The 16,081-nt window shown below is 44.2% G+C and overlaps 1 protein-coding gene across 4 annotated transcripts in view; it reads left to right on the top strand.

Moving 5' to 3' along the window:
• The first annotated feature begins 6,741 nt into the window (after positions 1–6,741).
• Positions 6,742–16,081, top strand: part of LMO3 (LIM domain only 3) — a 58,963-nt gene continuing 49,623 nt past the window's right edge. Inside the window, exons 1-3 of one of the 4 annotated variants that reach the window (XM_058023732.1) lie at positions 6,742–6,937; positions 7,155–7,220; positions 14,651–14,864. In XM_058023732.1, coding sequence (XP_057879715.1) covers positions 14,659–14,864 — 206 coding nt within the window. In that variant the 5' untranslated portion in view covers positions 6,742–6,937; positions 7,155–7,220; positions 14,651–14,658. Of the gene's footprint in view, positions 7,221–8,178; positions 8,296–14,650; positions 14,865–16,081 lie in introns of those variants that run through there. The other 3 variants (XM_058023733.1, XM_058023731.1, XM_058023730.1) reach the window with 3 other exon arrangements.

The following is a 16,081-nucleotide window of genomic DNA, read 5'->3' as shown; positions in this document are numbered from 1 at the left end:
TCTCACCAGTTGCTGCGTTAGTCTTTGAACCACATTCTCACCGACACTGTTGCTTCTCCTACTTCAGAGTCAGTTTATTCAGTTGGTTATGAATGACTTTCAGCTGCTCTGTAAATTGTTATTGTCCAGGCTCCATTGTAACAAGAGGTCACTTGCAGTTTCTATTATAAACCCAGGTTTCCAGGTGTTTATTATAACTTGGCAGTTTTCAAATCTGGGTTAAAAATTGGTACACTTTTTTTTTTTTTTTAAGGCCAGATGGGCTTTTTATCCTTTCTCATCTTTTCCCCACCTAAATTTTAACCTTTTAGGAGCTAAATAAAATCTCTATCAGGTGAAATGTTAAAAAATTAGCATTGGCAAATAAATTAATTTCTCTAACACCCCTAGTATCTTGAGAGTGATCTTTGTGGACTACTCTTCATCAGCCTCAGTTTGATATTTTTGTTTTTTACATTCTGTTTATGAGAGTGCCTTCATTTTGTGCAATTCCTACATGGCCCCAATCCAACATGTAGCTCAATCCATTGCCCAAAGTCTCAGTGATTTCAGTGGAACTTCATGGAGTTTTTCCCTTGATTGGAGCTTTAAAAAAGGGTCATAATTTATTTGCCAAATATCTTTTAAGGGGATTGTGCTAAAATTAGTGGTCATTGCTGAAAGACAAAGGATTTCAGTGCAAAAAGGTGAACCTATTCACTGTAAGTTCTGATGACAAGATCCAAGATTATTACTGATTTTAAAATTGAAAAGAAACCAAGTCAAGAAAAGTAAAATCTCTCTCCTCTATTAGAACCTTCTTGATTGATCTTTGGACACTGAACAACTGAATTTTCAGTTTCTGTGTTAGAATAATACTTGAAACTGCTAATAGGAGGTCAATAAAAAAGTTGGAACAGTTACGTTTATCTTTCTTAGATTAAATATAGGAGATTTATTTAAATTCTCTAAATTTATGTTGCCAGGAAAAAAAAAAAAATCACTGAAATACCTCCATCACATCTTGGTTTCAAAATGTGCTGGTTGAATGGATTATCTTTCCTTTCTTTTATTTTTTTTATTTTAATTCTTCAACCTCTAAACGATCTTGCTCTACTTCCGATAATGCTCTTCAGTGACTCCTATGCTGCAGTCTGGAGTCTGATACAAGATACATGACTCTATTTATCACTCAGTGTTCTGTATAATCTGTTACAAGCACAGGAGCTAGTTTTACATGGGTGCACTTTTTCGTAAAAAAAAAAAAAAAAAAAGCTTGCTTTCACAACTGCTGGTATCAGTGAGTAGCTCCTTTCCCAAGCCCTTACTTGGCAGAGTAAGGGTGAGAGGGGTGTAAAATCCATTGGCTCGGTAGCCAGCGCGAGGAAACGCCACTGCTGTATTGATTTAATGTTGCTGCATCGCCACCCTTGCTCGTGTGAGTAATTCTCATTTGGAAAACCAGTCCCACTGACCTCACTGGGATGGCTTTCCTCGGGACAAGTAGGATTGGACCCCAAAATCAATAGAGCTGCTGTGCACGGCGGTGCTTTCACAGCTCAGAATCCCAGTGATGTCACTCGCCCGTCAAGCGCTGGGGCTGAGCTGTCACCCCGGCTTCCTCAAGCAGGCCCACTTGAAGTTGAAGGATTAGGCACATCATCAACTCCGAAGGGTCTGCACTTTTATTTATTTATTTTGTTTAACCTGACAACAGCCTTCTCTGGATGCATCCCCGCTATCTCGCCTGTCCCCCTTATCCAACGTAACAGCAAAAACAAACCATTTGGCATCCAAATCTTTCCCTGAGTCCTCCCCCCTTGAAGTGATTCCTTGTGGGTGACTGGGAGGAGGGCAGGGTCCCTGCACAAGGGCACTGAGGAATGCAGTGAGTGCTGGAAATGAGCCTCATTGCTCAGCGTGCAGCCACGGAAAGCCCGTGTGCTGCGCTGGGACAGGGAGCTCCAGGCAGGAGAGGGAGAGGCAGGGGACCCACCAATGCAGGGGATGGGGAGGTGTTATCAAATTCAGGATGTGCTCTCTCCCAAACTTTTTTGTTTGTCTGATGGCCTTGGGCTTTTTCCTACTGTAGCTTTCAAATCTCTGGCAAACAGCTCGCTGCAGCTCCACATTTCAATCCTTTGGGGGTTAAATAAAATGAAGGTAGCTGTGAACTCTGTTCTCCTTCAAACTAATGGACTGTTTTTTCCTTTCCTTTTTCTGCCTCTCTCCCCCTGCCTCCACCCCACCCCTCCCAAATAGCCCCCTTTGTCCACTTTTATGAATTGAAACATGCACGCACACTTGCACACGCAGGGAATCCTGCCCATTAATTAAAGGACTTGTCAGCCCCAATCCTGGATTCTTACAGTGCAGGAAATGTCTCCCCTTTTAAGTGCAAAACCATAACATTACCATTTCCCCAAGTGCTCTCTGTTTTAGGCTGCTTTCCTAATTAGAGGGATGATAACAGCCCTGCTGATTGGCATTATAAAAGCACTAGTTTGGCTTCATCTGTCCCAGGTGTGCTGTGTAATTTTTTTCTTCTCACCGTTTCAGAGCAGTACCTCTCTCCTTCATTGTTCCTTAAAGTTTTCATCTGAGGAATTAATACAGATAAAAAGACATTAGAAAAGAACCTCCACTGCCAAAGCTCATCAGTGGAACCTTTTATCAAAAGTACAAACTATACAAGTTAGTTTTTTTTTTTTCACCCTTTTGTTTCTGAGGGTTAAAAAAAAAAAAAAAAAAGAGAGAGCGAGAGGAAGAAAAGAGAAAAGGAGAGAAGGGGGGAAAAAAAAAATCCAGAGCTCTGTCAATGGACTGAATGCACCATTAAAACTGGCGTCACTACAAAGGTTAGAGCAGATCTAACTGTCAATACAGTGAGTGGAGTGGAGTCCGGTAAGGGGGGGAGCTTTGGTGAGAAAGAGATACTTTGATATTTTGGAATGTTAGAAGGGTGAATGTGAAAAATTGGAGGTTGGGGATCTAATTACCCAACCATAATTGGGGGCTAGGGAATAAGTTGCAGTCCTCTCAACTCACCGCAGATCAATTATGTTAAGAGAACATCTGTAAGTAGAACTTAATGAGGTCCATTAGAGCAACATGTACAGCCTCCTCTAACAGTACTTGTCAGCTTCTTGGATGAGCTGAAGGAAGCTGCTAACTAGGGACCTGGTGAGGTGTTTAAATACTGGAGGAGCAGAACTGGCCCACTCAGGTTTTCTTTTCAGCTGGGGAAGAAAGTGAGGAGGAAGAAGAGACAGGGAGGAAGGAAACAAAAAAGGGGAAAGCAAAGCCAGGGGCTCCTTTCATCCATGCTGGTGCAATTAAACCAGGGGGAGAAGTGGGGAGTAGTACAAGCTCCATTTTTTTTTCCCCATTGTACTGAGTTTTTGTTGTTATTTTTAATTGGACTTTGCAGAAATCAAACTGTTGGGTTTGCTTGTGTTCTGTATATTTTTGTTGCACAATAAAGACTGCATCTCACCTGCATCTTTTGGACTATACAGAAATATCTGACTATTGAACGGGGAGAAAAAGCTCAAACTGTGAAGTCTCTTCTTGTTCTTTTTTTTTCTTATTTTTTTCCCTCCCCCCCAAAAGAGTGAGCTGAAAACTTTAGGGGGGAAAGAAAAAGAAAAAAACCTTTTGAATCTTTTTTTTTTTCCTGTGGAGGGTTTCTTTTTCTAAAAGGTAAGTTATTCTATTTTTTTCCTCACTCTTCTGTAGAGATACAGGGCTGAGATTATTACAGAAAACCTTTTAAAAAATTAAGTAAATTTTATCAAATGGCAAGTATTATGAGCTGCTGAAACACAGGCTCAAGCAAAGGGTAATCGGACCAAAAACCCCTAGGTCTTTACAGCAATCCTTTAGCAAAGATTTTTCTAGGGATCTGTAATTAAACTGGATAGTTTACACTGGAAATGAAGAAATTGCTTGGCTGGCTGGAACCAACCTTTAGCTTGGCTGAGTAAACAAAAGCACAATTTCTTTTCTTTTCACTTTTTGTGTGCGTGTGTATGGGGAGGGGGTGGGCAGGGGAAAACAGGGGACTTGGTGAGGGTTAATGGTGTTTTTCGCGCAAGTGTCAGGAGAAGATGATTAAATTCCACCTCTTGTTCACCAGATCACTTTTGTGTGCACTTGTATATTTCATTGTCGGCAACCGCTGATGATCACATCTGTGCAGTACATTAAGTGGCAAGCCTCTTCATCTGCACGATTTTTTTCTGATGATTTTTTTTTCTGTGAATAATTCATATGATTATGAAGAGAAAAACTGCTATTTTCTATCTCTCTTTCTCTCTTCTGTAGCACAGATTAAAAAAAAAATCTTGCTGTAAATTGCATGATTGGGGAGATAGCCTGCTTTCAAATAATTTAATTCATGACAAAACCTAATTACTGTCAGGTAATACCCTGTCAGCTTTAATGCATTTCATCAGTCATAATGAAAAGAAGAGCATTTTATGACCCATCTAATTATCATTACATTTTAGGGGGAAATGAATGGCATGGAGCTGAATGTTAACTATTCCATTTTATTCCTTTACACATGTGGTTTGGCATATTATTCAGTAAGTTGTTTTTTGTAGGTTTTTTTTTTTTTTTTTGGGGCTTTTTTATTTATTTTTTTTTAAGAATCCTTGATTGGCGGGGGGAGTGTAAAGAGGGGTGGAAGATGCAATTAGATCTGGGTGTTTGTTCCTTTCTCTTCCCCGCACATGCACACACATACACACACACAAAGTGACAAAGTGGTTAATGTCTTTGCAGGTTGGTGTTGACATCGGGTATCTTATTGCCACAGTCCAAATAGAGTACTAATTACTGCGAATGATGTCACCGTAGGCAGAGGAATAATCCCATCATTTAATTAGTTGAATGATTTAAACAAAGATTTGCATAGATGCACTAATCAGTTGCCATGAATTACAGAGCAGCAGTTGCCAGCGAGGGGTAACAGATCATACAGTTGGAGGGAAAAAAAATCTCATCTCCTTGAACATAATTAATTTAATTGTCCTCATTAGCTGTACCATTTGTTTTGATTTTATTTCTCCCTTTCCCCACACATAACTTCTCCCTCCCTCTTTTCTTCTCCTTCTCCAAGTGCATTGGTGGAGAGAGGCACACGCACACTCGCACTGCTGTATTTCCAGAGTGGCTGTGGCAGAGGTAGTCTATAAACAGAGGCAAGTCAGGCTCTCCTGAGCCTATGGGTGCGTGCAGGAGAGGAGCAGGTTTCTGTTAAGTTTGGCTTTTCTCTGTGTGCAGATCAAATCAGCAGAAAGGGGCTCTGTTAGTCTGCTGCCTCTGGTTGTGCTTTTCGGGTTCTTGCTCAGGTTGGTCGTGGCTGAGTTTTGTTGCTACTTAGAGGGAGAGGGGGCAAAGAGGTTCAGGAATTGTTCATTGCACAGTATGCTTGTTACAGGAACCTTTATATATGTATATTTATATGTATTAAAAAAAAAAAAAAGAGGAGCTTACAGTGTGGGGGGGGGGAGGTGGTGGAACCTGTCCTAAACATATACATTTCTGAGGTTGCTTTGATTTTTATTAGAGCTGCTGGATTATATGAGGGAGGGGTGTAGATGGCAGGGCACTTCAATGCTTTAAAATCTTTCTTGGGTCTTGAAAGACTTCTATAATATGAGTGTCATTCAAATTTAGGGTATATTGTAAGCTGACATCTTTCAAAGCTTTGTGGAAATCTAGCGTGGTGCTTCTAATAGCAGACAACAGATATTCACTTTGAAGTCTGAAAACTGTATTCACAAATTCTTAATCTGGTCTTTCTCCAACTGCAGATGGCTCTTAGAGGAAGATGCTTTGGATTTTTTTTAACTTTATTTACAGTAGGCTAGGCTCAACATCTTTATTATAAAACACGAAGAAACAGTCATCTGTGAGCATGACTGGGTATCAAAGTGTGCTCTACCTCTCGTGTGTCTGTCTGTCTTGTGGTCGGGGTGCTCAGCACCTCTAACAACCCCCATATCTATTATCTTTCCCCCCCTCCAACACTAGGTAGAGGATAAGGATCTGCCTTCAGCTCCTGGGACGAGGATGCTGTAGGGGGGAATGGCTTGGCTTCCTTCAGCATTCAGCTCCAAAAGTGCAGTCGGGGGGTGGCATGTGGCAGGTGGGACCCGGGGGTGGCACAGCCAGGGACCGTGCGGGCAGCAGGAAACTTTCACAGTGGAGTTTCCACTGAGCAGCTCAAACCTAGCACACGAGAGAGAGGCAGAGTTTTCGCCTTCAGGGATTTTTCTCATTACTCATTAATAGAGAGATATGTATCTTGCCTTTTTTTTTTTTTTCCCCTCTTTTTTTGCGTGGGCAACTTCTGGTTTTGTTGGAGCCAAGTATTTTGGGAGGAGTGGTGGTGGGTGGGGGGCTTGGGGCTCCCCTGGCTGCCCGGGTGTGCTGCTGGAGCACTCTCTGGGAAGGTGATCCCGAGCCGCTTCGGCAGAGGTCACTTGTGTGTGTGCATGTGCGTGTGTGTCCCTGGTGTTTGTGTCTAGCATATGCATGTGGTTTTGCTGACTGCACTTGCAGGCTTGTAAATTTTCACCATGGGAAATTACCAACAAAGCCCAATCTGTCTCCTGGCTGCTTTGCACTTTCCGAGGGCGGCTGTACTTGAGCGAGCTGCAGAACGAGAGAGAAAGCGAGAGGGAGAGAGAGAGAGAGAAAGGGGGAGTTGGGAGGGGGGAGAGGAAGGGTGGGTGGGTGGGTGGAGGGGGAGAGAGGTAAATAGCCTTAAATCGGAAGGGAGCTGCTTCTCTGTGGTCTTCCACAAGAGCTGCCTGGGCTCTGCTGGCTCAGTAATAACTGAGTGACCTTTTCTTTTGCTGTATTATGTCTGGCTGGTAAGGGATTGCATTTTGCAGCTGATAAAGCCCTGACTTCATTCAACTCGGCTCCTCACACGCTGCTTTAGGTAAGTTGTCTTCAGCCAGGACGGAGACAGACAGCCTTGGACTGCAAGATACTAAAAGGAGGACACCTGTAGCTCGGATGCGGTCAACACAATTACTTGGCGGATCCTTGAGGACCTCATTATTTTAAACTTAAAGAATAGCGATCTCCCTCCCCATCTCTCCCACCCCCTCTTTATTTTTTTCCCCAAACAATGCTTCTTTTTGACCTTTTCCAAGGAGAAGAGCTACAAAGCAGCCACTGTGCTTATTGAACTGCCTCCCCTGTATCGCTTAATTGAGAAGGTAAGTGAGGCAACTGTGTACATAAGCTTTGGGTCATTTGTGTATGTGTGCCTGCATCACTCTCTCTCTCTCCTTCTCTCTCTCTCTCCCTCTCTGAGTCATAAGCCGGGGCTGCAATACACACACACACATCTCTGCACTGCAACTTTCACTCGAGCTGCAGCTCTGCTGAGACTGTTTTGTTTAAATCATGTGAGGCTTCATTATTTTTATGATGAGACATGAAATACATGCAAGCGGAGGATGCTGAGCGAAACCCCTCCGACTGCACGTCTCGAGAAATAGCAGTCAAAGTTAACAATGAATTGCAGCCCCGCCACTACCCCCCTCCCCGTTATTATTGTTATTATTATTCTTGCTTCTTCCAGAGCTTCTCGAAACACGCTCTCAATTACCAAGGGAGTCGGTTAATTTCCCACTGCCCGGCTTTAATCCACAAGCCTCCCCGTACAGCAGTTTAATTTGCAGCTGGTTCGGCGCAGGGTTAACCCTTTGGGCAGAGCGGGGCGGGGAGCCCGGGGGGCGGCAGGGACGCGCTCGGGCTGCGGGCTCCGGGCTCCCGCGTCCTCCCTTCCTCTTCCAGAGGGAAGGGCAGCAGCGCTACTTCTGTCTGCCCGCATTTCTCTTTTCTCCTCTTTTTTATTTTTTAAATTATTTTCCTTATTTTTGTTTGTTTTTTTTTTTTTCCCCTCTTCTCCCCCCGCTTCTCCCTCCCCGGCGAGCGCGACACGGTATGCTAACGCCGCATGTGACAGTTTAATCAAACCCATTTGTTACAACAAAGCTAAGAGACCGCTGGGATTATAGGCTTACGGCAGAGTTAGGGCAGCATGTGGCTTTGTCGCTCGCCGCCGCCGCTCGGGGTGTGCCGTCCCCCCGTCCATGCCCATCCTCATCCTCATCTTCATCCCCGGCCCCGCCGCCCCCCGCCCCCGCTGCGGCGCGCCGCGCTCCCGCTCACTTGACCCGAGCCGAGGAAGCGCTCGCTACTTTTGCCGGGATTTGGTGCTTCAATGAGAAGGAGCTCTCCAGGCGCCCGTAAATCAACTCATGCAGAAAAAGGAGAAAAGTTTTGGTAAGGCGGCGGCGGCCGGCGCTGCGCGCTCCGGGGGGAGGCGGGGGGGCTCCTCCTTCCTCTCCTTCCTCTTCCTCCATCCTCACCGCGCTGCCGGCGTGTGCTGCCAGCAGAGCCCAAACACCGCTTCCCCCTAGGACAGCCCTGTAGGACCGCTCTTTAAAGCGATTCCTTTCGCTCGGTGCAACAAACATCGCGACGTGCCGGCCCCGACACCTCCCTCTCCCCATGCTTGTGATGCTCGGGAAGGAATTGGCATAAAAGGCTTGAGCGTCTAACTCCGAAAAGGGATTCTTTGTTGTGGAGTATATGTTTCTTATTTATTTTATTTTTTTTTATTTTTGCATGTGAGCTGCATCAAAATTGAACTCAGTCTTGCAAATCTCTTGTTGGCCTTTGCCAAGCACTAGCACTTTGCTGCCATGGTAACTGTAATTAAACTGATAAGAGTGGAAAAATGTCAGTATCTCTGAGCCTTGCAGCTGCATTGGAGAAAAAGGGAATCAAATTGGTTCCCAGCACCACTGCTCTAAAAAAGGAGGGGGGGTCTGGGGGAGAGAGATGGGGGGGACACGCCAGGGGTAGGAACATAGCTCAGCAGCTCCAGTCCCTGAGATCTGGGTACATCTATTTGCCGTGCTGTCCCTTAGGGGGCTACAGCCTGCAGGGATGCTCTGGGCCAGTGAACAGAGAGAAACAAGCTTTTAGGCCCAATCTAGCTTTCAAAAAAGAGAAGGGGAAAGAAGAAGAGAAATCTTTTGTTTGGTGTCTCTTGGCAATCGACTAGCCATGTTGGCCAAATTCTTTTAATCTGTATCACTGCTCCCAGCTGTGGGACTGCATTCCCATTTTTATTTTTTGCCTAGCCTCTTCTCTTTTCCTTTTTTTTTTTTTTATCCCCTCCTTCCCAACCCATATCTTTTATTTAGAAAGAAAAAAAAATAAGAAAAAAACCCAGATTCCTCTGTAGAAGAAGGGGCAGGAGGTGAAGTCTAGTTATATACCATGGAAAATTAACTCAAAAGTATACAGGAGAGGCTATATTCAGCGTACTGAAATCCTTACTTTTATTTTTAAAAAAAAACCCGAGTGTTATGGAGTTGCGGTTACTTTGTTGTGTTAACTACAGAAGCTGAGCCTGTGCGGATGAATGGCACAGAACAAGAGAGCATAATGGAGGCAATCAACCGTTAGGCTGCTTCACAATGCAATCCAGGCAATTAAAAGCTCACCAGAGTTTAAATGAAATGGTTCCACTTATTTCTGTGCACCACACTGCACAGGCTATTATTTATGTCTCTTTTTTTAATTATGATTTCCCTTAAACTGTCAAATAACTCAGAATAGCAGGGTCTCGGAGGCAATAAGAATTTTCCACAGAACAATTTACATGCCAATCTAAAACTAGTTACGACTCCTGATGTGCTACATATGAGTTCTGAAATGTTTCTTAGCTTCTGAAACCTCAACTTTTTTTTCCTTCTGAGTCTGTGTGTGTTGCCCTGAATTACTGGAGCTCTGAATGTTTTTAGGATGAAGCTACAAAGTGGGAAAGCACTAGAAAAGTATTTTTTTTTTCTTTTCCTGGACCCCTAACTCTCCTGTTCACTGCATATTGACTGTCAGTTTACTTTTACAGACTGATGCACCCAATGCCTAATTTGCTCTGAACTGATTTTTCAGGTTTTTTTTTTCCTAAATAGAGACAAGTTTGCCCTTTTGTGCTGTTTGTGCTACTGTTTTTGGTAGAACTCTGTGCATGCTTCTGAAAAAGGGGGGAAAGGTGGTCTTTAAAAGTTTGTAAGAGATCCAGTGCATAACACAACTTGTCCTCCCAAGAACTGCCTGTACCACAAACAAGAACTGAGTTCTGAGTGTCTCATGCCATGCTCAGCACCATCAGGGACTAATCTCGCTTACAGATGCTTCTAAATCACTAACACAATATAGTTCATTACATCAAACCCTCATTCCCCTTGATTTTTGAGAAGGGAGATGATTTGAGTGAGATGGATTTTTGCTTCTCTGCCTTCCCCGGGAGCCTAATTTAGCTTTTTTCCAGCAACCATTCCTCTTTATCCTGAAATCATAGTCACAAATCAGTTGACAGTGTTTCATCACACCACAATAACAATAAACAGGGAGGGAGTTAGTCGCATTGAACTTATTTGGGGAGAATGAGAGAAATCTGAAAACCTGCTAGTCTGGTTTTCAAGTTCTCCCTTCAAAAATCCTAAAGGGTGATGAAGAAGTCTTATTCCTGCCTCAGCTCTGCAGTTTATGTGCAGTATCCTGGGGACTGGGGGTGGAGGAAGGGAGGGAGCAGAGGCAAGGATAGAGGAAGCCCTTGAAAGCATATTGGGGTGAAATAAAAAGGGTTTGTTTGACAGTGACAGACTAGGCACTGAAATTCCTCAGTTCTGAGAACAGATCTGCTCTGTGATGCAGAGCATGGGTAGAACTCTGCAGAACTGAAGGGAAAGCTGGGTTTGATTTTTCTTTCTTTTTTTTTATTCGCAGCCTGGGTGTAGCACTTAGGGAATTGTATGATGTTTTGAAAGTGCTCCATAAGCTCTGCTTTCCTGGGGGAGGGGGAGAGGAAGGCAGCCAAGCAGCAGTGCTGTGCTCTGCCACCTGGTATTTCAGCAATGAGCAGTTTGGATGGGTTTGTGGGTGCTGTCAGCCTCTGAAAAGGCCCTTCCCATGTCCTAGGGAATAAATGAGTGCTTAAACTGCAGCCTGTGAAAAGCTGGCTGACAGTGAGCTGCAAGGTATTCTTATTGCCAAATTAAGGGAGAGCTAAAAATACACAAGCATGTATCTGAAAAGTGCAACTGCATCAGAGACCTTATGGGAATGTTAAAGGGGAGTGAGATGCTCTGTGGGGCGATCTGCATTATAGCGGCTCGTGGAAATACAGGGGGGGGAAAGCAATAAAATGTTCTGTTGTCAAAATGAAGGGATTTAAACAGGGCATGTGAAGAAAAGGACATTTTCAAATTTGGAGATATGTCAAACACTTCTTGACTTTGTTTAGAACCTTTCTACACTACCAAAAAAGCACTCCTTTCTTTTCTTAAATTGAAGCAGTAATTTGGGGAAATTGAAATAATAAAATAGAACCAGCTTCATTGCATGTTAAGTGATATCAGATCTATCAGAGGAGGAAAGCATTCCTTCCCTCCAAAAGCTGCTGCAGATAGAATCCCTAATCTGAAGATGCTGCCAGTGGGGTGTCAGCACCACCTTCTCTCCCTGCCTCAGGAAAACAGACGTGCAGGGTTGCAAATTCTCCTTCCATGGGGTGTTTGCCCTTTGCAGTTGTCCCTACAAGAGGGTTTTGGGCTAACCAGTGTGAATGACAGGGCTCTGCCTACTTTCCTCATGTAGTGAGTGTCTCCAAAGCTGTGCAGGCTATGTGCAAGCTGCAGTTTTATTTGTAATACAATAACCTCATGTTTGCAGCATATACCTCGGGAATTATCAGGCTTGATTACTGCAATCTGCTCAGACATTCACTTGTTTGGCTGTGTTTCTGAGGCATCTTGTTCCCTTCAGACAGCTCAGGACAGTAGATCAGCCTGGATCAGGGACTGTCAGCCTCCACTCTCTAACCCGCTTCCTTATCAGGCGATGAAATTTTACATTAAGATTTTTTTCGTTAAAGCCTTTAACTGTGTTAGCTCCTAGTTTATTCTGGTTTCCCTCGAGCTAAAGATTAAAGTCCTAGAACAGCCCTTCATGTTTCTAAACTTTTTTTTTTATTTTTTTAAATTGAGTTACAAGAAGTTTATACAAATTGTGGCTGATTTTATGCATTTGTCCTCTACATGGCCAGAGAGAGGATCTGGGGATAAGCCTGTTGTTGGCACCTGGTGGATATTTACACTCTACTGTGATAAGCAACATTACAGATTAAGGCTTTTCGACCAAGTGATGTTATTTGAGTTCCAGCAGGATGGTATAGGTTCCTTACCAAAAATCTCTGATATTTTCACTGCTTTGAGTCATTTATTTGTAGCAATGTTACTTTGCTGTTTCATGGATGTACTCTGGGTTCAGGGGAGTCAGCTGTCAGTTGAAGATGCTGTAAAGGCTCAGCCTTTGTCTCATGATGCTTTCTCAAGAGGAAATGTGTGTGTTCATTCCCAGATCTGCCCCAGACTGTGGAGCCCAGTGCAGGTCACTGGATCTCATCCTCCCCCTTGGGAATGAGAGACAGATCTTGGGAATCTCTACGTGGTGAGGAGTTATGAGCATCAACTGGGGAGTGATGGGAGGGACAGCACTGACAATTTTTATACTGGTTGACAGAAAAATAGAGACCTTACACTGCTGTCATGAGATTTAGATGTTGTGCAGCAGCACTGCTGGGTGCTTTGGGGTGTCTGCTAGCAGAACTCCCTGCACACCCCTGAGCAGATAAATGCATCACCCCAGGGTGTGTGACGGGCCGCATGGCAAAGAGAGGAGTGAGGCAGCTGTTGCAATAGGAATTATTATTTCTAATTCAGCAATCAACTTTGCAGGTGGGACTCGGGAGTTCAGCTTGGGCGAGTCCCTTAACTGGCCATGCGGTCCCTGTGAATTCCATGTGAATTCCATGTGTTCTACACACAGCTGTGTGGAGGTCCCTGGGATGCCTCAGCCCGTTGTCTTTGCAGCCCTAACATCCTTAACGGCATGCTCTGCCATTGCTTCAAAGGTTACACTGGTTTTCCTGTTTTCCTTACGAGGGATGACAAAAAAGCAAATACAAACCAAACAATACCCAACTTGTCTGTGTTCAACTCTCTGAGCCTGCCTGTCTGTGGTGGTGTGTTACAGCACCAGCCAGGGTCTGCTGATAGAAACTGACACTGACAAGCTTTCTTAACTCCAGGTATTAAAGCCTTTATGGTGAGGGCTCTTGAATTTGCTCCTCTTTGCTGTGAGACTCTATTTGACCTTTCTCGATCTCTGGATGGTAACAACAGGGTTCCAAACCCCAAACGCTGGAGTAGGATTTGCTTGTTGACAGCAGCATTCCTTCCCCAGTCTTGACAAATTTTCGTTGCAATATTCAGATACCTTCTAGTGAGTAGCATCTTTTTTTGAAGTTGCATCACTGCCTTTAAAACAGTGAGGTAACCCCTACTGAACAGCGTGTCGGGTCTTCCCTTCTCTCCTGTCCCTGTTTGATGTCCACCAAAATATCCACAGGGCAGTTATTTTGCTTATCCTAAGAGGTAACAGGGAGAGAATTAGTCAGAGTGCACTGGGGTGGCAGTTCATGCAGCTTAGCAGAGAGACCAGCCTGTGAGCACTTTGGGGCAGTGACCTCTCCCCATTTACTGTAAAGCTGAGGGCAATTGATTTTTGAATGGATCCCTGGAAGCTGGCTGTGTTGCTCTGAGTAACATCACTCAGCTGTGTTCCCCTCTTCGCCGGTTCTGTCCATTAAACAGTGTTTCAGGAGTTTGAATGGTTTTTTAAATGCTCTCAGCTATTACATCAAAAGGTGTATATGTACTTAATGGACACCACTGTACTGCTTGTCCCGAAGTAGCTGTTGGCTAAAACTGGGATTGGAAAGCGGGGCAGCATTTTTATTTTGTTTTTCCTGACAAACTAGAACCTCTCTGACCTTGTGCAGATTATTTTAAGTCAGATTTTTCAGGAGGTCCTTCCAGTGCAGGTTGTGACTGGCGTTGCTACTACTGCAGTCTTTGGAAATCTTGTCACTTCGTTATTGTGTCTAAAAAGAACTAAAATATTAAAAAACAGCATCAAAATTTCTATGTCAAATCTCTCAGAAACTCTTGTGCCGTGTCTCTAAAAGCTCCAATCTTTTCTTCTTTAAAAGCTGAACTTCTTTTATATTTTATAAAGATAATGTAAATAAGTGCAAATATGTGGATTTAAGTATGTTTTCCATATAGACATCCTGTTTATTTAAATTTTGAGTTGACAAGTATTGGAGATGTGCTGTTTATTTAAATTTTGTATTGCTAAATATTGGATACTGTGGCTGAAATCGGGCGACTTTTCAACAGGACTGTTTTAACATTTTGTGTTATGTTTTTTTTAATCTTATTTCTTTTCAGCAAAGTGACCAGGTAAATGAGGTGTTAAAGAGAAGCTGTGGAACATAGAGCAGTGGAAGTTTCTGCTCTCAAATTTATCTTAGCCTTGTTTTCAGCTCGCTGTGGTCTGACTAGGTTATTTTATCCTACCTACACCATTGACTTTTAAATGAACTGGATGTGGGGTGGCGGCGGGGGGAGCAGCGAGGTGGAGGAAGAGAAGGGCAAGAGTTTTTTTGCACTTGAGAGAATATCTATTTTCAGTCTTCTCTTGTCTTACTGTATTTCAGGTATACAAATGCTCTCAGTCCAGCCAGACACCAAGCCGAAAGGTTGTGCTGGCTGCAACCGTAAGATTAAAGACCGATATCTTCTAAAGGCCCTGGACAAATATTGGCATGAGGACTGCCTGAAATGTGCCTGCTGTGACTGTCGCCTGGGGGAGGTGGGCTCTACCTTGTACACCAAAGCCAACCTTATCCTTTGTCGCAGAGACTATCTGAGGTAGGTCACGGCCTTCTTCCGTTCGCTGGCAAGCTGGGGAAACCTGCTCGGCCCTTCCTACAGAGCTGCTCTCACACAGGCAGGGCTGCAAGGCTGACTATTGGAGGAGATGAGGAAACAAATACTGAAATGTGGAGATTGAATTAAAATCTGAGTTAAAAACACACACGGATAGGTCATGGAAGTGGCTGCCAGATTTATGGCGCTGATGCTGGTGTAGAGGAGAGTAATTCCCCCCTGCTCCCCACAGCACTGTGCTGCTGGAGAGGTGATGCTCTCCTGCTCCCACTCTTCCTCCTGGCAGCATGGTGGTGGCCATGTGTCACAGCCTGAAACCAGCCCTGTGGTTTTCACCAGCTTCAGGGCAGGGCTGGAACCCTGCAGGTGAGGAACGCTTCACCCATCTTCGCTTTTGTCCTCTTAGTTTGCCAAGGGATTTCGTTTGTGGCACCCAAGCTTTAGGAAGGCTGGCACTCAGCTGTTGGAAGCTGGGCCAGGATAGCCAACTGAATTCCCCATTTTTACTAGCCATAACTGATTTCCCCATTTTTAATAGCCATAAACTCCAAGCCACACTGCTCCTGGTTTCAGCTGGCAGGCCAGGTGGGATGCTGGCTAACCTTGGCCACCTATTAGGGGTAGCAAATCAGCACCTGCTTTTCTCTCTTCTTGTTTGCTTGTGGACCTACATTCTCAAAAGTATTTGAGGAATAACTCATAGCAAAGTATGGATGAGCAGCACCAGGGTAGTTTATCTACACATCATGTGTCAATAGGGTTGCTTTGCAGGAATGGAGTTTAACTGGGAGGTTTAGTGTCCCTGGGCTCTCAATAGTCAATAGAGAGAAAAGACTCCTCTGGGGTGATTCCGAGCACCTATTCCCTACAGTAACACCTCTCCTCCATTCCCTCTGGAGGGGGTCTCATGAGACCAGCTGCTCCAGGCTAAGGTGAGCTTCTGGGAATATTTCCCCTGCCCCTTCAGTGAAGCCTTTTCCTTTTAAAAAGACATCGAAGTCGCTAATACATTGGGGGAAAGTTAAAATTCTTTTAGAATGCGTTAACTTCCAAGTTCCGCTTAAGTACAGGCTACAAATAGGAGGTTCCCACACACTGATCAATTCCCAAGTTATACACCATGAGTAGGTAGGAACAGGAATCAGGACTAAAGCACTGACAACTATCAGTACTCTGGCTCTCCACTTAACCACTTCTAG

The sequence above is a fragment of the Melospiza georgiana genome, chromosome 4, assembly GCF_028018845.1.
Source record: "Melospiza georgiana isolate bMelGeo1 chromosome 4, bMelGeo1.pri, whole genome shotgun sequence".
NCBI classification, from domain to species: domain Eukaryota; kingdom Metazoa; phylum Chordata; class Aves; order Passeriformes; family Passerellidae; genus Melospiza; species Melospiza georgiana.
The sequence above is the reverse complement of the archived record's forward strand: the minus strand, read 5'-3'. Positions and strand labels throughout refer to the sequence as shown.